At 37.1% G+C, this 22,969-nt stretch overlaps 1 protein-coding gene across 1 annotated transcript in view; it reads right to left on the bottom strand.

Moving 5' to 3' along the window:
* LOC131535559 (protein TANC2-like) overlaps positions 1 to 22,969 on the bottom strand; it is a 139,028-nt gene that overhangs the window by 42,073 nt on the left and 73,986 nt on the right. Inside the window, exon 4 of the mRNA XM_058768244.1 lies at positions 17,759 to 17,856. Coding sequence (XP_058624227.1) covers positions 17,759 to 17,822 — 64 coding nt within the window. The 5' untranslated portion in view covers positions 17,823 to 17,856. The remainder of the gene's footprint in view (positions 1 to 17,758; positions 17,857 to 22,969) is intronic.

The following is a 22,969-nucleotide window of genomic DNA, read 5'->3' as shown; positions in this document are numbered from 1 at the left end:
CCAGTGTCATCCGCTTCTAGCTAGTTTAAGCTGTACAAAACAGCTTGTTTTGCTGCTTGATATTGCAAACTGGTGTATCTTTCCATATTATTTTGATGTATTATCTTAATTATGAACTCACTGTTTTGCAGTGCTAACAGTTTTACCGTTTACTGCACTTTGTTCTTCTTCTCGTTATTTCCCTACAGTGGCTAATGACCCACAAGTCTCGCACATTTATAGAAAATGGCTTACTTCCACATTACAGAATAAGGTGGATACTATTTATTTGTCAGTTTGAACAGTAATTAGTTCGTTGGCATTTTATTTTTTATTTTATAATTGATTTCATTATAAGAGGCACTTCTAGTCCCTCGCACTTATGTGGAGACATGAAGCAAAAAAAACAGGCTTTAGACGACAGCTGCCTGTGTAGAGAGCAAGGCTGTCTAGCTTTTTGTCTGTCAGATTAAGCTTTTTACTCTCTTGAAAGCACTTTAAAGATGTCTGCTTTAACTTTAAAACCTTCTGGTTAAATTTGCAAACTGCAAATGGAAAGGTGACTCTGAAGTAAAGAAGTAAATCTTTCCGGTGTAAGTTTAACACCCTGAATCGTATACAGCCAAAAAGCCCCTTATCAGAGAACGCACATTGAGGGGTAAATGAACAACACCGATTGGGAGCTAATCAACGCATACTTCAGATACTCTTGTACTTTATTACAAGAGTATTTTTACAGCCTCTCGGCAAACGCACACATCCGTTATGAGCTGATATGAGCCCAGTGGGAGCCGTGAGTGTGATTCAGAGAGCTGCTCTCTAATTTATGTAGGCTGATAGCAGAACCTGCTCGCCTAATCAAAACAGCCCACTAAATCTGAGCCCGGATCGGCCCAGTGCCCTTGAGCCTGGAACCGAACCATCACTCGTCATCCAACCGCACACTGACAGAGCCTGGAAATAATACCACAGATACAGAGAGAGCGAACAGGATCATTTCCCACAAATCCCCACTGAGAGCTTTGTTGTCTTGCGTGAAATGAATATCATCAGGAGATTCATTTTGTGTCTTTAAGATCGCGCATCATGCAGTTTGACAAGAGCGTGTGCAAAAAATGTCAAATCACAGACCCTTTGTGTTGTCACTGTGACCTTTGCTGGCATTTTAATCGGCACGATCAGAACAGGGGTGCTCAAGTGAGCGGTACAGGTTTGAATCTGGCTCGTAATATTTCCTGAAGTACATGCAATCATTTCCTGCCTTACTACTCTACTTTCAAAAGGAATCAAATGCACTATTTGGATAGGATTTGTTTTCCAAATGACTTCTGAGTTACAATTATTAACACAGGACATCTTTGGTTCCATTTACTGGGATTGGAAGGATTATATATAAACTATTAATTTACGTATGCACAGTAATTAAGGGAAGGAATAGATTTGGATGGGGTTAAAATTACATCCAAAGCAAGTTCTGTGAAAAAAAACAAAAAAACATTTGCTGTCTATAAAATGAATACTTTTATTTAGTGAGTATGCATTAAATTAATCAAAAATGACAGATCAAAAGGGGTTTTTAAAGTGCCACTATTACGGGTTATGAAAGATTCTTTTTTTGGTTTTGGGAGTCCCCAACAACAGGTTGACATGCATGCAAGGTCAAAAAAACACTTTCATTTTCTTATAATATGCATTTATTTTTACCTTATTTGCTCAATGATTCATTTTTCCAAACCCCTCCTTTGTGTGACGCTAATCCGCGGTGATTGGTCTGATTGGTCTGATTGGTCGATTTCATTTAAAGCAATTTGTGATCGTGAGCAGTGCTGATTTGTGCACAGCCATTACTGGGGAAACGGCTATTTTTAATGCCCCAAAAGCTGCACCTAGTGGCAAATAGTGGGCGGGCAATATGCTTATGTTTCATTGTGACGTCAACATGAAACGGCTTAAGATTCGTTTTAAAAATTCAATGACAATGATTCAGAGTCGACTCTTTCTTTTGAGAGAAAAATTTACAATTAGTTTCTGCTGTATTTTTAATCAAATAAATGCAGTCTTGGTGAGAATAAGAGACTACAGTACTTTGAAAAAACGAAAACAATAAAATAAAATAAAAAACAATATAAAATAAAATAAAATGATTAAAAAATGACCAACCCCAAACTTTTGAGCACTAGTGAATTCACAAAACTATCAATTAACCACGCACAAACTAACCCACGATCCCATTCACCAGTGGATCTAATCCAAAACAGGCACAATGAACAAGTCCCATTCTAATGCTGCATATTTTTGCCAGTAAACAGCATGTTTCCCTCCTCCAGGTCCTTCCTACTCCACATGGCACTGGACCAGTAAGGTCATAGAATGATGCAGCATTTCTCTCAGCTAGCTAAAGAATTAGCAAACATTAGCGCTGTCCAGCAGCATCTTGATTCTGGAGCTCTAAATGTTCTTTGACCTGTGGAACAAAGGTTTCAGGTGATCTGAACTGACACGCTCTAAAGAAAACGCTCCCGTGGCCACCCAGCAGCTGCCGCCGTACGCCCCCACACATAACCGCGGACGGGCGCTGTGTGTTGTGCTTTGATGGCAGTGAGCCATCGCTCCATATGGTGGCCCAGTTCCACTGCGACACTAGGGACGTACCGTGTACTCCAAGACCTTCGGCACGTCCTCCAGATACTACCTTCATCCATTAACTCAGCCCTGAACATTTCTTTATTTATCCATTTGCGGTTCACATCATGGATCTAAATGAGACATGTTTCGTAAGTCACAACATATATGAAATGAGTAAGAAGTATAAAAGATCGATGTGCATTAGAGTTGAGTGAGAGCTGAGAGGCTATAAAACACAGAGATTCAACATTATCTATTTCAAAGACTCCTCACACGAGCGTTTCAGACATCTCACATCCTCTATTATGATTCAGACTTCTTACCCACTTTGATTCTCCTAATCAGACTGCCATTTAGAGCTGACCTCACAAAAGCTTTTACCTGCTTTTTAGAGCTGTGTGCTAAGCAAGCATCACTATTGCTCATACTTGGGGAAAGTGTTTAACTTCTCCTGCATCATTTGTGCTACACATACACTATTGTCCCTTTTGCTTAAGGAAATGTGTGCTATTACTTTTCTAAGCGACCAAACTTAAACCACTGTTCAAAAGATTGGGGTTATTAGTTTTTTTAATTTTTTGAAATTAATACTTTTATTCAGTTAGGATGCATTCAATTGATATAAAATGTTTCAAAAGGTTTCTATTTTAAATCAATGCTGTTCTTATAAACTTTCCATTTATTAAAGAATCCTACATTCCAAGAAGGACATCTTTTTTCAACATTGATAATAATCAGAAATGTTTCTTAAGCAGCAAATCAGTATATCAGAATGATTTCTGAAGAATCATGTGACACTGAAGACTGGAGTAATGATGCTGAAAATTCAGCTGTCATCACAGAAATAAATTATATTTAAAAACTATATTAAAACAGAAAATATGGCAGAGGCATCGAAGGAAATGTTTCGTCAATCATTATTTTCATAATAATACTGTGGTAGTGCAGGAATTCCATCTGGTACAGACATGAATACTCTGAGCAATATTAACTTCTCCGTTGTTGTTCAAGTGTGACGGTTGGTCAGTATTAGTCGTCCCCTACTCCATTGTGATTGGTTAGCTGACTAAAAAGTGACAGTGATGAGTGCTGCGTTTTACCCAAAGTTGAACATTTTTCAATTCTCATCGCCGAGGAAAAAAAAAAAACACTGAGCGCTATGAAATAACTGTTCAGCATCTAGTTACGCTCCTGCCGTTTTAAAAACCAAGTGAAAAACAAAAATATGCTAGCCTCGGGAAAAAAAAAAATGTTTTGGTGAACACACATCCTAATATCAGAGAGACTTTAGGGTTGCCTCTTTTGACCAGAAAGTAACCACTTAGCAACCACCTAAAATAGCAACGCTCTGACAACATTGTTGCATTATGGTGGTAACTTCTGCACAGGTCAAGTCATTTTCTTCAGAAAATATCTATTTGGCATTTACGATTTAAAAAAAGAAACCCTCTATACATGCAGAAAGACATCAGTTCCCTTACGAAAATTAACCATGGTTTTATTAAATAAAAGTGTAGAAACCATGTTTTTTTGGCATATTGATTACCATTTGTATAACCACAGTTTTACTACACAAACCATGGTTAAACTAGGATTAGCGTAGCAAAATTTGTGATTACCACGATTTAACTACAGTAACCATGGTTTTTTGGTTTTATTTGTAGTAAAACCAGGGTTAATTTTCATAAGGGTTATTACACCAGTGAACCTGCTTTAAAATGTGGTTAAAAAAGTGGTTAATTATGGTCAAACTTTACAATACGGTTCCATTTATTAATGTTATTTATTAAATTAGTTGAACTTACAGTGAACAATACTTCTGCATCATTTATCATCTGCATCATCTTAAATGTTCATTTTAAAAAGCACAGTGAGCCTACATGAAAGAACAATATTTTATATTAAGTAACATTAAAAAAAGATTAATAAATGCTGTAAGAACTATATTGCTCGTTTTTAGCTAATGCATTAACTAATCTTAACAAATTAGACTTCATTGTAAAGTACTACTATAATTGTTTTATGTATTAGGCAGACTGAAATAACTGTTGAAAAACTCTGCATACTTGCCTTGGACCAAACACATTTTTCATTCAGACAAAATGGCAAATGGTGTTACTGGAAAAATAAAATAAAATCCCCCCAGATTCGTACTATGCTTGACCAGACACACTTTCTTAGATTGGCTGATGTTCACTCACCATTGAAAGGGAGCCTATTAGTGAGCATGGGTTCAGGCATTCACAGAGGACTCGCAAATGTACTGCAAAAGTAAGTGTGTGTGCATCTAGAAATGTGATCCTCGGGTGTAGTCTGCCACTGATGAATAATTTAGTCTTTTTTCTGGTCACACACAGACTTTTGCAGAAGAGATACTGGAAGAGTCAAATAGATATCCCTCTCTTTTTCCGTTTTCACTCTCTCTCATTTCACTCGAGGCGGTCTACATCCAAACTGAGCCCTTATCTGGTGGTTACTAGTCAGGCCCAGCTGCCCGCGGCACATCAAAGTTAACTCCACCAATCTATAGAAACACCATCAGCCAAAAAAACCATCCTGCCCTGTCCTGTTAGTAAATCTAAGTAGCTAAAAGAAATCATATTTTTCGGACAATATTAAATGTATATCTCAGAACAACTCCCTCTGAGGGACTTTTTGTCAGTTAAAAGTAACTCAAATAACATTTTTTTGCCTATGAGATTCAAAATGTTTAAAATGCAGTAAAAATATCTATATTCATGATATTTGATATTCACAGTGCTGCTCACAAATATGCAATCATTACGTATTGCATCACCCAGTCCTACCCTGGTAGAGATGCTTTTAAAAACACCATTACTAAGACTATATTCAACTATATTCAAAGTTATATATCACATCTATAAAAATTATGAGTGTAAGAAAGCATTTAATACCATACATTTATGGTCGAACTCTATAATGTTGCTCAAATAAGACAAAGAGGTCTAAAGATGCCAAACAATGAACTACTTAAATATAATATAGAAGCCAATGGAAGTCTCATAACCCTGTTATATTACAATGCAAAGAGCCCTTTAGAGCTCTCAATGAATTTTATGGATGAACTAACTGTAAGACTCAACTCTGTCTGATCTGACTAGCAACAGCCGTGATAAATCCTGTACATACGCTGTGTCAGCACAACCTAGCTTAACCCAGCCCTGTGAGACAGGGTGGAAAGAGAGGCAGAGAGAAAGAAAAAGAGAGCGAAAGCATGTAGGCACCACATAATCCTACGCACTTAACCCACCTCACTTATCTCAGTGGGAAAACTGATTCGTGGTGAGGCAGAAATGTTAGAGCAACATATCTTCAGCCCTGAACTGCATATATTTCCTTTAATGGCAATGTCTCCTCCTGTCTTATTTTAATTCAACAAACAAAATATATTTCACTGACAACAAAAGCCAATTAGATGAACGCTCCAAACAGCTGCACCGCTTTACGCTTGATATTTCATTGCTAAAACCTGCATCTTATTCAATAACTACCAAGGAGCCAGTTTAACCAGGCACCAAACAGTTGGTTTATTAAAATTAAGTGACTAGCATGCTTTTCAGTGCAAACACGCCACATTTTAGGCAGTTTTTTCTTGTTTTAGCAAAACATTTAACAATAGCTAAACTTCAAACTACACTCTTAAAAATAAAGGTGTTTCACGATGCCATAGAATAACCTTTTTGTCTAAATGGTTCCATAAAGAACCTTTAACATCTGAAGAATCTTTCGGTTTCACAAAAGGTTCTTTGTGGCGAAAGAAGGTTCTTCAGATTATAAAAAGGTAAGGAAGAGATGGTTCTTTAAAGAACCTTTGACTGAATGGTTCTTTATGGCATCGCTGTGAAGAACCTTTTGAAGCACCTTTATTTTTAAGAGTGTACTCTATATAGAAATTAGCTAAGCTTAAAGCTAACCTTGAAAGAAAGTAGCTACACTTTCAAGATAGATAGAAAAGCAACATGCTACATTTTAGGTACTTCATAACTTAAAAATAGTAAGCTGTAATGCTAACCCACTAATCAATAATAAAGCATTAGCATAACGTCTTGAGAAGGTACTCAATTAAAATGAAGAAATTACCTTGTGTAAAATTAGCCTATGTTCTATGTGTAGTATAAATGAAATCCGGAAACATTACATTTGTTCTGTTGGCATTGTCATGAGTCTTACATAATCAGTTGCATAGCTTCACTACTGTCCCATGAGGCCACGAAAGAGGAGTCACGACTAGCAAATTAATGCACACTTTGGAGTCTCACCGGAAGAAGTAGGCACTTTTCGCCTACTGTTTTATGAATACTATGACTTCAGACATACTACTCTTTTCACATACTGTTATTTGCCTATTATACAGTAGGGAAGTGGGCATATTCAGACACAGAATAGCAAATTTACATGCGCTGTTAAGTACTAGTAAGTAAGCGGGCTCAATTTGTTCCCCTCGAAATGTTCTGTGCTATCCCAATCACCAAGTTCTGGCTTACGTCCCACGCTTGGAAACATCTAGCACACCACCAATCTGTACTTCGCAACATGCCCTGGAGGACACAGAAGAGTGCTTCAAACCAGAAAAGAAAGAATTTGTACATCCCTCACCCACAAAGGAAGAGAAGAGGCACTAGAGACGTCTTTCAAACGCACACCGAGAAATGCAGATTACAGATCCAGGCACATACGCACACATAGAGTTCCTCTCGCTCTGTTGACACCACTGAGTGGGCGAGGAATACTGATAGGGAGGGATCATGTAGGTGACTATGTGATTGTGTGTGCGTCTGTTTGCCCACAGCGGTGTAGGTGTTAATATTTCAGTGAACAAGTGACTGAATGTGTTACTGTATGTGTACCAGAGATTTAGCTTTGATTTCCCTGCAGTATTCTCATTTCTGCTGTTATAAGACTCATTAAGCTCATTCGGTGATCAATTACCAAAGACCACCACAGAAATCATACTCACGTGCCGTCAAGGAAGCCACACAGGTGGAAAAGTCAAACACCTCAGTGAGACCCGAATCATTGCTCTTGTGAGATGACAGATGGGGGACGTTGTCATCAGAGTTTCTGCTAACCTTTGATTCAACGAAGGACCCAAGATGGCATCAAGTCCTATGGGATCTTCAAAGTTGTCCAAATCTATCAGGATATTCGTGCCAGGCAAAGAAAATTCCTTTGAGCTTAGCAGGAGCCTGTTGCTAAAAATCGCTTATCCGGACGAGCCCCCAAAATCTGTCAGCAACACCCAAAAACCTCAGGACCTTGTAGCTCACCTCTGTCGGCTCAAAGAATCCACATCCCAACACAGTCAAATCCAGATACATGGTAAATAACTGAAGACTGTATAGGAGTCCAGGTTAATAAAAAAGAAGAAAGAAGAAAATGAAAAAAGAGAGAAAAGAACAGGAAAAATGCTCAGACGAGTGATGCTTAGAAGAGAGAGAGTTATCTGCAGTCTTGAGGGCGACTGCCAGGTACTGGCGCATGCGCCAAGATCATACATCCCCCCCCCCGATACACACACACACACACACAAATGTTCACTCATCAACGAGGCGGACAGACGCACCCTCCTCCTCCTCTTTTCTCTTTTTCTCCCACTCGATAGCAGCTATTCAGCTGTATCTTTCAAACTTTTTCTCTCTGTTCAGATTCTCTTAACCTCTCTTGTGTGTTCTGCCTGTTGTGTTCAAAAGAGTCCCTACACTTTTCTTTTTTTTTTTTTTTTTTAAATTCTTGTATAGAACATGATGCCTTTGTTCGGAGAGACAGCAAAATTCAGAAAATTTAGATCTGACTCAAATCAGTTTGTTCAACCTTTTCAACAACTCAGTTTATACATATTTACACTAGAATAATAGAAGAATAATATAATTTAATATAATATAGAGCAATATACTATAACAATTACACTGTCTGAACACACAGATTCAGTTTCAGTAGTTTCAAAGTGAGTGCGTGGACAATCAGTCATAAAAATTGGATTTGATAAATTGAATTTGTGCGCAGACTTAAAGCCCATGACTAGCATTGAGAGGATTTTTGAGCAAAAAGACACACCCAAGTAATGATAATCCACAAACAAGCAACTTTTCAATATTACAGCATATTGTACATAAAGGCAAGTAAAATATCTGATAGAATAGAAACCGAATGAAATCATACAAATGGACTGAGGCGCACACACAAAATGGATACAGTATTCTACATCACAGTATCATGTTTTGACAGTAACTGTGGCTGTCCATCCTTGAGTGATAGTTGTGAAAAGTCCATTGTATGTTTGAACTTGAGAGCTGGATTATAAAACATCTTTGCAAGCATTCAAAGGGCCAGAGAATAGATTCAGCTGAAACTGCTGCTGAGGTATTTATTCCATCTAGTGTTCAAGTTCCTCTGAGTGGACAGAAGTGTTGCAGTCACTGCAACACTGATAAGGACAAAGTGCTTAACTACTGTGTGTGTGTGTGTGTGTGGGGGGGGGGTGTCTTTGTACAAATGTCTTTCGCTATACTTTGGTTAAAAATTTGGCCCCAGAAATGTGTTAAATCTGGCAGAACCACAAACACTTCAACACTTAGTAAAGACTCCAAAATAGATGGGTCCGATAAGGAGAACATCCGAAATGTCCCCTGTTGGTTTGCCTCCAGGAACAAGGTTGGGAAACACTGGGGTTAAGTCTACAGTAAGGCAAGGCAAGGCAAGTTTATTCATATAGCACATTTCATACCCAATGGTAATTCAAAGTGCTTCACATAAAAGTAAGTAAATTAATCATAAAAAAAAATAAATCACAACAACAAAACAAGGAATTTAAAAACTTTTAAAATGATTAAAAAATTTATTTAAAATGAATTTAAAACAGTTAAAAATAGGAAATTATTATATATGAAGTACAGTGCAATCAGTTCGGACATAGCACGGTGCTCATTCAATAAATGCACAGCTAAACAGATGATAAACAGTATTCATAATTAGCTGAATATTAAAACAATAAAAGTTAAATGATATTTTCCCCATTAGATAGCTGAAAGTTAATGCATGTCCGTGTGTGAGTGAGTGAGAAGGAAACATTAACATTACATTAACATCTATTCTGAAGGTATGACTGTCAACATAAACTATATTGACAAAAGTATATACACCCTTTCTAATTAGCAGGTTTAGCTATTCCTGTAACTTCAGTAAAAAATAAAAATCATACCTAAACACACGCACACAGTAGTAAAACACTTGCATGCACACATGAACGTACACGCGAACATGTACATACATGTACACAGACAAGACACTACAATCATTCAAATATGCACAGTGGTTTCAATGTTAAAGCTGTTTGTCCTCTAGTTTAAAGATTTAAGGATATCTAGATCTAACACAGAGCCAATGGACTCAAAAAGACATAATGAAATGATTTTATAATGAAAGTTGATGCAAACGAATACCACAACTGTATATTTAGCTTGACTTCTCTGGCTCAATGTAGCAATCTCCAGCCCAAACATGTGTGCCTAATTCAATGGTGTAATACAGTGCATGAGATAAGAATGTCAAAGAGGCCCATCACCCCCAAAGAACCGGATATATTTCTCTTTTTCCAATACCTTAGAATCAAGAACAACCGTATCTGTGGGAAACTCCCTAAAATAAGGACCTACAGAGGAGCACTACCATGATAACATGTTCCTCTGGAGGGACTGGAGTCATTGACGGATGAGGGGCTCTCAATGATCCTCCAGCAAAGTCCAGATGAGACTGACGGACCTTTATGAAAGGAACAGCAAATGGGTAACCAAAGTATAGCACAGCACAGGCAGCAGAGGGGCATTCCTGAGGGTCCATTCTGGACTATTCCAGTAGTGCCATGTGCTTCATGTATCTGCCAGAATGTAACAATAAAATTGGATTATTAGGAGACATTGAAAGCTGATTAAGAGCTGCAGTCTGTTGCTTATCAGACTGGAAGCATGCTGAAGAGATCCCCAGCACATCTACCTATCAACCGCTTTTGTTCCTTTCACAAACCCCAACAACCAGAAACACACTACATGTAAAACCCTCAAATTTATAAAGGTCAGACTAAAATCCTTAAAGAGCTACAGATCTTTCTTTAGAGGACCAGTCTAGGGATATGAAGGGTTTCTGCATCTTGAGGGGCAATAAATATAACTATAACAGTTTAATAATCATAATAATTTTATGAGAATAGGGAAATCTACACCAAAGCTATAATGATAACGTCTCAAATGAACAATATTGTTGGAACTGCTTTCATGATGGGTTTTTTTTTTTTGCAGTTGATAAATGATAAAAACACTGACTAACCAGAATCCATCTTACTTTAAACAGCGAGCATGTAAAATCACAACATGCACTTATAATAAAACAGAATATTATTGGGCATTGTTGTGGGTGCTAATATGGTTAGCACTATGATTATCTTTATAGTTATCATTCTTGGTGTGAACAGGTCTTAACACATGAGAATCTCCAAAGCGTGTTGTAATTTCAATCAACCTGCTGGATTCCATAATGTTCTTTCAGGAGGAGGACTGGAGTAAGAACTCCTCTACATTAATAGACCCCATTTGGCATGCAGTTCAGTCTAGTTTCTATCAGCAAGAAAGGACAGCGACATTGGAGTAGAGTTGCTGAGCTACAGGAAAGTGGTGGGAAGAGATAACGAGAGGAAATTTGACAGAAATAAAGGGGTTATGGGGTATTTTTTTACATTGTTAGCAGGTTTAGAGATGACTTTGCACCAATAAACCATAAACAGTATTAACAGAATCAAACAGATAAAGATCTGGGCTTGAAACCAAAAAGTTATTGGTTCAAATCCCAACTCATGATCCTGTTTGGAACGCCAACTCATGAAACTTATGAGTCACACCAGTGTGCTTGTGTAAGGCACACCAGGGTTACCGGTCCTGTAATAAGTAAACTGCTTTATGTGAAAGTGTCTGCTAAATGACTAGTTACTAATCTTCTGAAGGACTAGAAATTAATTCTGAAAAAACAGCTTCAAAAAGTCAAAAAACAGCTTTGGGGGCTCCATTCACTAAAGTACGCAAACTGGTTTGTTAAACCTGATTGGGTTTCACAAACATAGATTACTGAAAAGACTGCAATTACCAGGCGGTGTTGGGCTTCACCCAATTGGCTAGCTACTGCGAGAAGGGCTGAGCACATACATTATCCATCACACCAGGCTTTAACCTAAACATCATGTTTTTTCCATCAGTAAAGCAATGGCCAATCACGGTTGTGCTAAACGCAGTATTTAGGAATCGGCTCCCTTTCAAATCATGTGTTTGAATTCGAATTAAACTGACCGCAACACAGGAAGTTGAATTAGAATTTGAATTACAGGAAGAGTAATTTAAGGAATTACAGCAAAAAGATTCAACACAGTTTATCCATCCATCCATTCAAGACTTTCTGGTAAGGCTTTGTCAAACAAACAATCATTTAAGGCTACATTTGTCATGCCAAACCTTGCATTTATAGGTCAAACGTTATATGAGTTTCTTTAAATTTCATTCATTATCTGAATTCTATTCAAATTTAAATTCTATTTCCTTACATTCCATTTCTACAATGCTGTTTGCTACCTTAATTCAAATTTAGAAAATTAAGGGGTATTCTCAATTAAATTCTGAATGCTGCACAACTCCAGTCTAAAGTCAGCCCAAAAATACAAAACTAAAAGAATAACATGCTTTGATGTTTTTTTTATTTAAACAGTAGGCAGGCTAAAGAAACGGTGTGTCGTTTCACCCTAAATAGTGACTTCCATAACTTACATTGATTTTTGGGATCAATCTTGAAACCAATTTGCCCAATTAAACAGGACAGATATCAGTTTCACCATACATTATCCAAATATTCCAATATCGGCATTCGTCAGCATGTATTTGTTTAAAGATCCCTCTCTATAAAAATAATTACACTAATCAAACCTGCCGCAACCACATCTGTCAAAATCAGCCAGCACAATGACACGCTACAGGCAAAATATCACCTACGGTTTTCATACAGGCTTGAATCATATTCAAACCACACAGGGCTCATGGGTCAATGCTGCTGGCAGCTGTTTGAGACTGTTAGGATTCTGCTCACGATGTCTGAGGGGTCTAGAGGCTAACCATCAATCGCCCTGCGACACATGTTTTTTTTCTTCACCGTGGAGCTCAGTTCCTCTGCTGTGCTCTGTAAGTTGCTGGCTGTGCAGATCTAATTTATGGCAAATATATTCAGCCCAGAGAGCTGCATTTGCATTAAACTGAATACTGAAAGAAAAAAGAAAGCAGGAAGGAATGAAAAAAATGACACCAGAAACTACACAAGCACTCCACATATGTAGCACTGCAGGATATGAGGAGACAAGCCGAGTGAAGAGAGCTATTACTGTATGACAAAACCTTGTGGAAATCCTCCAGTCTAAAGACGAGATCAAAGACGAGTACAACAATACAGCTGTTATACAAAACAGACAAACCCCACAGGCCTCACAACAACAGGACACTTCTTCTGCACTGATTGAGAATTGGTGTCTAGGCTTATTTGAAAACTCAAGCCTAATGAATTTTAAAAGGACAACTGGTGTTGGAGGAAAGTCTATGGCAGGCTTTTCTTTTTCGAGAACCCTCGTATGTGAATGACACTTTTAAGCCAGAAACACTGGCACTCTAATGTGAAGTAAAAATAAACCCCAGCATCTGCTCCTTATTGCTTTTAATGATTGGGATGAACTGCAAAACATTTAAGAATTATTCAAAAATAAAAGATGAATAACTTAAAATGACTTGAGAAACATAACTTTATCGACAACAAAACCTATTTTACTGTCATGCTCATTTTTAGATGTGGGTTTCAAATCTCAAATTCAAATAAATAAATAGCATGATTGCAGGTAATATTTGCCAACTCATATGACCATCTAAACTTAACTTTTTTTTTTTTTTTCCTTGTGGAACTCAAATACTTATTTACTTTTGCATGAGGATTCAATTATAATAATAAAAAGAATATTCAGTTTGACATACAATATGTAGTTACTAGTGTTGGGTACCGAACTCGGTACTTTTAAGGGTACCGACCGAATTGCGTCGATACTACCGAGTATCGATTCACATTAAATCATTCGATGCCAAATTTCGGTACCTGAGAACGCATTTGGGCGCATACCAGAGAGAGAGAGAGACCCTGTGACATGATGTCACCCCTGCGACTCTTTAAAACACAACACACAGGGCAACCCGAAATGTTCTGAAGTGTGCTTACATTTCTAGGGTTATATGGTTTCCGCGAAGACGCGGACAGGATGGCGGAGTCCATTCATAAAAACGGAATTAAACACAATAGCGTGGAATGCCACGGAATTCATACATTTTTGGATGAATAAAAGAAGCTCTGTCACTTAATTCGAATCGCGATATGAACTAGTGTATGTGAATATTAAAACGCAAAAAGACGGTTTAAATATGAATCCTGCATGTTCCGTTAGTCTCGGTATTTACGAATGGCATAGACGCGGTTTTGTTTACTTCACAAATACTGAAGCACACGTGAACTCGCGGTGATTTTCGGACTCTGCACTACATGATCACATGAACTTACGGGCTGTTAGAGTCACTTCATGAGAATTTTACCGTTTCATTTGAGAAAACTAGCATCATATCATGTATACACACAAAAACTTCACGGCAACCTGTCAAAATAAAAGTGCGGTTTATCATGTAACAGAAATATATTACTCTTGTATTACTTTTGTACAGTATAATGAACTTCTTTATATATTCCATTTACTGACAAATTTAAATAAAACAATTCAATGATAAAAATAATTATTACAACCACATTAAGGACTTAATCATAGAAAAAAAATACAATTATTATTAACCCTTTCGCACGTGAGTTTAAAATATTAAATATTCTAGCTGAGCCCCAGGCGTGAGTTTTTTTAGGCGACCGTTATTTTAGAACTTATAGCCTTATTGTTTCCATGGCGACGCGTCATGCTTGTCATGTGACACACCGCAGCCCTAATAGCGCTGTTTGACACATGGATTGCTTTTATTTTGTTTTTCCTTTTTTTATTATTAATATTCACAAACATACTCGCTATATTATTAAATATCTGATATTCCGATTCTGAAATATGTGCAAGTAAATGTGTTTGGTTGTTTAAACACGTTTATAATAATCGTGTTAGTTCATCTATACCGGGTGATGGGCGCCGCCATGTTTGCTCGCGCTGAATCCAGCTGTGGGATTTACAACTCGTAAATTCATCCTCTCCTCCCGAAACACGTTAAAATAAGTCTCCAGTAAACTGGGAGAAGAGCAGAGTAAACTTTATTGTTACCTACACTATGTGTATATGATATCAATAAAACATGTCGTCAGATTATATTTGTAAGGATCATTATTGCTGCTTCCATAGACATCAGCGCATATTTTACAAACTATAAATGTATGGCTTTGCTAGTACTTATGTGCATTTAAATGTCTGAAATCTTAAATAAGCATTATATGGTTGAAAACACTGAATAAGTGATAATATTACAAGCGCTCGCGCGTCTGATCTGGCTCCGCGCCAGAAAGCAGATTTGAATTTCAGCAGTTGATGACGTGACTCACTGAAAGTTCTAATCACACCAGTGTGATCGTACGCTCCAGGGACCAGCCAAGACTGATCACACCGGTGTGATCGTACGCGTTAAAGGGTTAAAATATATTCACATGATTTTTCTACCATTTATTTTAACAGTAAACCTCTGTTTGTTTGCCAAAAAATAAAAGGGTTTCATTTTCATTAGATTAAAAATAAATAAATAAATGTTTCATGCCTTCATTTGATTATCAGAAAAAATAAAACAAGAATTTCTGAAAAAAAATTAAAATAAAAAAAATAAAAAAATAAAATTGTAGGGCCCTATTGTTCAAAATGTTGAAATTGAGAGTTTTGGACTTTTTTTTCCCCACTGAAATAAATGTTTTTGTTATTACACAGAGAGTAACGTACCGAAAAGAGGTACCGTTGGGTACCAGTACCGAATTTCAGGTACCAGTACCGGTACCGTACCGGTTCAAATGTGAACGGTACCCAACCCTAGTAGTTACTGGTACTTTGGTCCTGTTTCAAAAGGTTCACTGAATCGTGAATTAGTGAATCAGTTCGCTGAAAACCATTTAACTGAACAATTTCACTAAAATTAAATCACAGTAGACCTTCTGACAACACAAAATGGTCAGTGTAGTATTTCTAACCAAAGAGGATTTTTGGTCTGAATACCACTAAAAGTTTTAAAACCACCAACTTGACTATATCTTCACTAACACTGCTTACTCTCATTTTATGGTAAATATTTTAACGTAAATATAATTTGCTTAATGAGCCCTAAATGCATCTTCTACAGTTTCTAATGCTATGTACTTCTGTCATTTTTTTTTTTCAATGGGGCTGTTCAAACAGCTTTACATTTATCTAAACCCATGACAGTAATGACACCCTAAAGTGCACTAGAACTAAATTGGCCCCTTCAAGCTCATAGGGGAGCTGCAGGCCCTGAAGAGAAAATGACTCCAGACGTCACCAAACTAGCATGAATTTCAACCACAGTCTGAGGACACCGACTGAAGACAGGAGGTCTTTCTGGGAAGTGTGAGGTCCCTCAATGGCTGGTCTGTTGGTTGAGTCAGACTTTCCAACTTGTTTGACTAAAGCTTTATGGGAGATTCAGACAGACCTGAGGTATGAAGGGGGGTAAAGTATGTGTGTGTTTGAGCGCATGTACATGTGGTGTGTGAGGTAAACAAAGGTTTGCAGTCGTGGACCTCCTTGCAGTCACAGAGCCAAACTCCAGTGAAAATCAAAAGCAAACACAGCTAACAAGAATGCTCATAGACAAACAAACACACCCTCCTCATCCATCACGCATAGCTCTACCACAACCCTGAAAGAGTGTACACAGAGATCCCCACTTCTTACTACAGCAGCTCCTCTCCGGCGTAGACAAGATACCTGATTCACAAGCAATAGAAGTTATTTCTGGTTTATTACACTGAATATAGATTTTAGCAATGAATAAATAATAATAATAATAATAATAATATTATGTTTGTTAGGGTTTGGCCATTGACAACTATTAAAAACTTAATCAAATGTGAAATCAAATGTACATTCACAAAAGGCAATCTTCATCATAATGAATCTCAAACCCCAACGAGTATCAATGAACTGCCAAAATAATACAAAATAAAATAATAAATTGTATTTATTTTCCAGTTAAAATTACTTAAAATTAGTTAAAATTTGTGTAATACACAGGTTTCCCCCCCCCCCCAAACTCTGCTACACCAGCAAAATACAGCACTGCTCTGCAAGTGTGTGCTCATTCATTGAGCAGCACCATTTCTTTCCATTCACCGTTGAAGTTTCATCTGGCTTAGTTTGCAAATGCTGACAGAATCCTAATTTCACTCCAACAGTTGCTTCTGACTATTGTAATCCTCTCAACACAAGCCTGAAGTCTCTCTGAGAGCTAAAATGCACACACAGACATACAGAAACACAACAATTCATATTCAAAAATTCTAGACAGAGCACAACAGAATGGGACCTCAAGGAGTGTTGCAAGCGCACAGGCTTGACTTTGTAAGTTATGTTCAGTTTTAATTTTCCTGCACATTATTCACATTTTCAAATATCAGCCAAAAAAAAAAAAGAAAAAAAGAAGTTTAATTATCAGAATATTTAAACACACTGTACCCCACAGCTACAATTTTTGCAAATGTGCTTCACTTAATAATTCTGTTTTAGTATGACTGATTTGCATGACTTTATACATTAGTAGCTGACTAATGCGAAAGAGCATAAGTTTGCTTTGATATTAAATTTATGTAGAAAAATTACTTGGATAAACAGTTTACCCACTGACACATTTTAAACCACCCTCTCCTATCAAATGTTAAAGTTGCATTAAGCTCGAGAGGTTTGTCTTACCCCCAGGTTCTTTTGACTCTTTTGAAAACTGACACTGACTGCATGACAAAAGTTGAATGCAGTTTTGCATTTTGCATGGGGTCCGGTTGTAGGGAAGCTTCCAAATTTTAAAAAGAAAGCTCAACCTACCACTGTTTCGATTCTTGCGGTTGGATTTGCCGCCAAGCAGCATCTTCAGACTGTTCCTGAACATGACTGCACAGTTCTGGACCGGGCTATAGAGAGATCTGCAGAAAGAGAGAGAGGAAAATACAAGAGTGTGAGATGCAAGCAAAAAAAAAAAAAAAACCCTGAGGAAATTTATGGAAACACCATGTACCTGACCTTTGAGTCATAGAAACTGCATAAATAAATAGATAAACAATAATAATAATAATTAGTGCTGGGCAACGATTAATCGCAATTAATCGCATCCAAAATAAAAGTTTTTGTGTACATAATATGTGTGTGTATTGTGTGTATTTATTATGTATATATGAATACACACCCATGTATGTATATATTTAAGAAAAATGTGTTATGTTTATATATTAAATATATTTATATATCATATAAATTATATTAATAAATATATACATGTAAATACATGTAAATCTTTTCAAAATATATACTGTATGTGTGTCTCTTTATATACACATAATAAATATACACAGTACACACAGATATATTATATAAACAAAAACTTTTATTTTGGATGCGATTAATCGCGATTAATCGTTGCCCAGCACTAATAATAATAATAATAATAATAATAATAATAATAAACTTGAAATATGCAATTTTAGCATACTAGTTCTCCTACTAAACAACACAGAGCAAAAAAAGGTAGAGTGCATGATAACAATTGCCACTAAGTTTGAATCTATAAATAAGATTTGTAACACACACACACACACACACACACAATCACTTTCTCCACAACTCCTTTGACTATCAACACTGATTCCCAAATCTTTACAAGTGCAACTCGACTGGTGATGTTCGCCGCACATCAGCTCTGAAGTCTAGACAAAGAGTTACTGAGGGGATTTTTGGAAGCCTGTGATTATATGTTTCAGGTACAAAGAGCCCTCAGCCTGCTGGAACGCTGCAGCTGATAATGAGTTTCATTCGAGGGATTCGTCATTCTTCACTGGATTATTTTAGGCCTCACTCAACACCCACACTGCGGAGGGATCACACCCTGATGCTGCTAATTACTGCTTCATGTATGAGCTGTGTTTATATGTGTGAAAGAGCAAAGGATAGAGACACACTTTGTTCTGCTGCTGCACAAGGTGATGTTGGCAGTAGATTTCAACGGAATTAATTCTTAGAAGGGACTTTGTGCACCTGAATTCACATGTATGGAGACATCAAAGAAGAATAGAATAGAATAGAATGTTGGGTCCATGCAAGTGATCTAAGTTCAAATCTAGTTTGCCACATTTTCTAATTCTTTTTTTTTTTTTTTTTTTTGGCAAAAAAGGTCAAACTTATAATAAACAACAGAACAGACTATGATATAAAGTAGTCTAGCAAGGTAGTAGACCACAAAATAAATAAACAAATCAAAAAATTTAGACACCTACAGTACACTTTAATATGGAAGAATATGTTTCTGCCACTGAATAAAAAAAAAAAAGGTAATTGCGAGTTTTTATTTCACAATTCTGACTTCTTTTCTCAGAATTGCATAATACAAACTCGCAATTTTGAGTTATAAAGTGAGAGTTGCAAAATATAAACTTGCAATTCATACTTCTGTAGCATTTGGACCAATCAGACACACAATTTTTCATTAGATTTAACAAATCAATTAGTCATTAGATTAACAAATATTCACAGACCCTTCACCCAATACACATAGTGGGTGCCAGTATGTCTGTGAATGACTCCAGGCCCCCGGTTACCATGACAACCAGGACACTTCAGCCAGACCAAACAAACTTTATGACCTAATGGCATGTTGAGAGTTCTCCCTCTCACCATCTTTGAACCTTAGGAAAAACATTATGCCATAAAAATGGATATTATTACTGTTCTTGTACATGTTCTTGTGTATTGTATACTGTTTTATGCATGCTTATAAGATAGATCACTAGTTAATATCACCTCACTTATACCATGTTTGGACTGTATCAATTTGTCTTCGGATGATCTAATTGAGAGTGTATATTATATGTTGATACCGATGCAACATATTAGTGCTCTAAGAATCTTTACTAGCTTGTATATCAACTTCTGATCCAGTTACATATGCAAATTACCATGCTTGGAGAGAAAGAGTTGTAAACTTTCCCTCCAAAAGTTCAAGACACCATTGGCTCTTTGACACCTGAAAGGAGTGACCTCTACAGCAGATAAAGCTCTCACACCAGTGACCCGCCTGGGCAGTCTGTGGTTCTTTTAGATCCTGAGAGGATGAGGAGGATGTGAGCTCCTCAGCAACCCTTAAGTTTTTGTGCCAGGTCTTGCGGCCTTGACTTTCCATTCAACCAAAATCCTCGGATCTCAGCAGATCTCTTTCTTAGCTCTTTTTCACTTTCTACCTGGGAAGAAACTCCCAATCACCACCGAGCCAGAATAACATCTTTTGGAGTTCATCACCTTTCAAACCCGGAAGAACTTGAAGAACTCCAACACCACCAAACCATCAAACCATCAGAACTTTCATCCGAGACTGCATCCGGACACTCGTTCAATGACCAATACAATGCAATTATCGTACATTTAACTAAACGAAACAGAGGTTTAGTATAAGCGGTAGGCCCCGTCGTAAAATGGCACTGATGGCTTTTAACTCAGGTGGTTCTGACTCATTTTTCCACAACTGCAGTCTCTGGTTTCTCTATTGTCTTCATTCATCCACTTTAGCTGCCCTTTTGTATGTATGCATGAGTGTTTGATTGTTTAGATTAGTTATGTGTGTTAGCGTTTAGTTAATAAAAGTTGTGCGCACAAATTACATGAGTTTCTGGTTCTGCTTTGCAAATTAATGTCTCTTTACGATTTTGACCCTCGATACATGCTCTAATGCATTAATAGGAAAGTATTTTGATGTTGATGGCAATTTAATTCTGCTACAGTTATTACTGTCAGCCGATATAAATGATTGTAATTAATCATAATTAATTGTAATTATTTGTATACATTTCCCTTTTGAACTAATTTGCTAAAAAAGAATTCTCAAAGTTGCGTGATATAAACTCACAATTGTGAGTTATAATGTCAGAATAGTGGGATATAAACTCGCAACTGCAAGAAAACCTCAGAATTGCAAGATAAAAACTCAATTCTGACTTTTTCCTCGCAATTCTGATTTTCTCAAACTTGCAATTGTGAGTTATAATGTCCAATTCTGAGGGGGGGGGAGACTGATATGTTCTCAGAATTGCGAGTTTATATCTCACAATTCTGACTTAACTCGCAATTCTGAGGAAAAGTGTCACAATTGCAAGATATAAACTCACAATAAAAAAAAAAGAAAGTCAGAACTGCAAGTTTATATCTCACAATTCTGAGATAAAAATAAGAATTGTGAGATATATGAAAAAAGGACCGAATGATAGAACTACATAAGTAATAAAATTAAACAAAAAATAAATTAATGCAATGAATGAAAAAGAGACACATGAACGACAGACAGAATGAACGATAGAACAAACAATAAACAGCTAGCTAGATAGATAGACAGTAGGGGTGGAACGGTACACAGATGTCACGGTTCAGTATGTACCTCGGTTCGGGGGTCATGGTTCTACAGTATACGATTTCGGTACAACAGGAAAAAAAACAAAAAATAATAATAATCTACTATGCTTGGTCTCTTTTCATTTATTTTGAACAGATAGTAGTACAAATTAAAAAAAATTCCACCTAGATGTGAAATACTAAATATTAGAGAGATAGATAGAGAGACAGACAGAGAGACAGACAGACAGATAGATAGATAGATAGATAGACAGATAAATAGATGAACTTTGCATCCCCTGCATGTACTCAGTTTCACTCAGAGTGTTTAGTATTAATCTGGGCCTCCACACCTTCAGAAGTGTTCTTGGCTGAGGTCACACAAATGAGAAACAGATGTCTTTGTAGGGGAGATTGTGTGTATATGCACACATGCATTTCAAATCAACATCCACGGGCAGATAGTCTTCTTCTCTAGCACTCGATGCTCCTTTCGCTGAGCCAGCATTGGTACATGTTTACTGCTAATATGTTGCTGGGGCCACATTTGGCAGAAAGCCTAAATATTAAAATGATTCAGTGGGGGTCACAAATATATTAGCAGTACTGAAGATAATTATGTTAAAAAAAATCTATTTGCTTTAACCATTGTGGTAACATTTAGTGAGCTCATTCTACATACTTGACGCCCTGCCGCCCCCTCTCACTTTTGCTGCATCTGCCTGGTTATGAAAAAGTCTCTTCACCTGCTTGAAGCCAAATGTGAAGGAGGAACAAAATGTTAAATGTTAACGATGCTGAACAACTAAGGTCAAGCTAATCAAGACCAATAAAATGCAAAACAAATCACAACCAAATGTACCCCCGCTATTTTTTCTTAAAAAGTCAGCTTATCTGAGATTCAAATAGAAGACCTTTTAAACCTTACGCAACAGTAGTACCACTAGACCAACTAAGCATACTCAAACAAGTGACCTCACAGTTAAATGTAGATTTATTTACTGCATAATGTGCTTGAAGGGTGAACTAAGGACACCAGGTGAGCACCTTTCAAGTTTGGAGACTAAATGAATTAGTTCGGGCATTGCTATCTATCCTAAATGCAAGATTTGAATGAATGTTTTAAAGCATAGTACGCTGAAAATAAGCATGTGCTATCAAGACTATTTTATGATGTGATAGAGAATACCATCATAATTAATTTAATTTACAATGTTGCAGACACACAAGGCAGAAAGAAGTCAAGACAAGATAGATTGAGAGCAAAAGGGGGTGTGCAACAGCTTCTGAATAAAGATGAGAGATGAAGAAAAGGATGACCTTATCCCGAGGCTGTGCTTCTTCTAGCTGATGAAGAACGGAGAAGACATAACTCACTGTAGCGAGGTTTGCTGCTGTTTGCCGAGTGAACCGTGCCTAAGCATGAGAGTGACGAGACTAACACTATTCCCCAAAGCAGTCCCTCATACTTGGACATATGCTTTAATGAGGTCTGTAGAAAAGCTGACACACAAACTAATGAGAAACTTAGATTGAAAGTTGGGAAAGTGAAAAATGGCATCTGCAATGGAGCAGTAGAAGGATCTATCACTCATTTTTTAATATAGCTGAAGTCTGAGAAGAGCTACCAAATCCTCCCCTCCGCAGCATCTCGATCAATTACGAAAC

Source organism: Onychostoma macrolepis, chromosome 03 (genome assembly GCF_012432095.1).
Source record: "Onychostoma macrolepis isolate SWU-2019 chromosome 03, ASM1243209v1, whole genome shotgun sequence".
NCBI classification, from domain to species: Eukaryota; Metazoa; Chordata; class Actinopteri; order Cypriniformes; family Cyprinidae; genus Onychostoma; species Onychostoma macrolepis.
The sequence above is the reverse complement of the archived record's forward strand: the minus strand, read 5'-3'. Positions and strand labels throughout refer to the sequence as shown.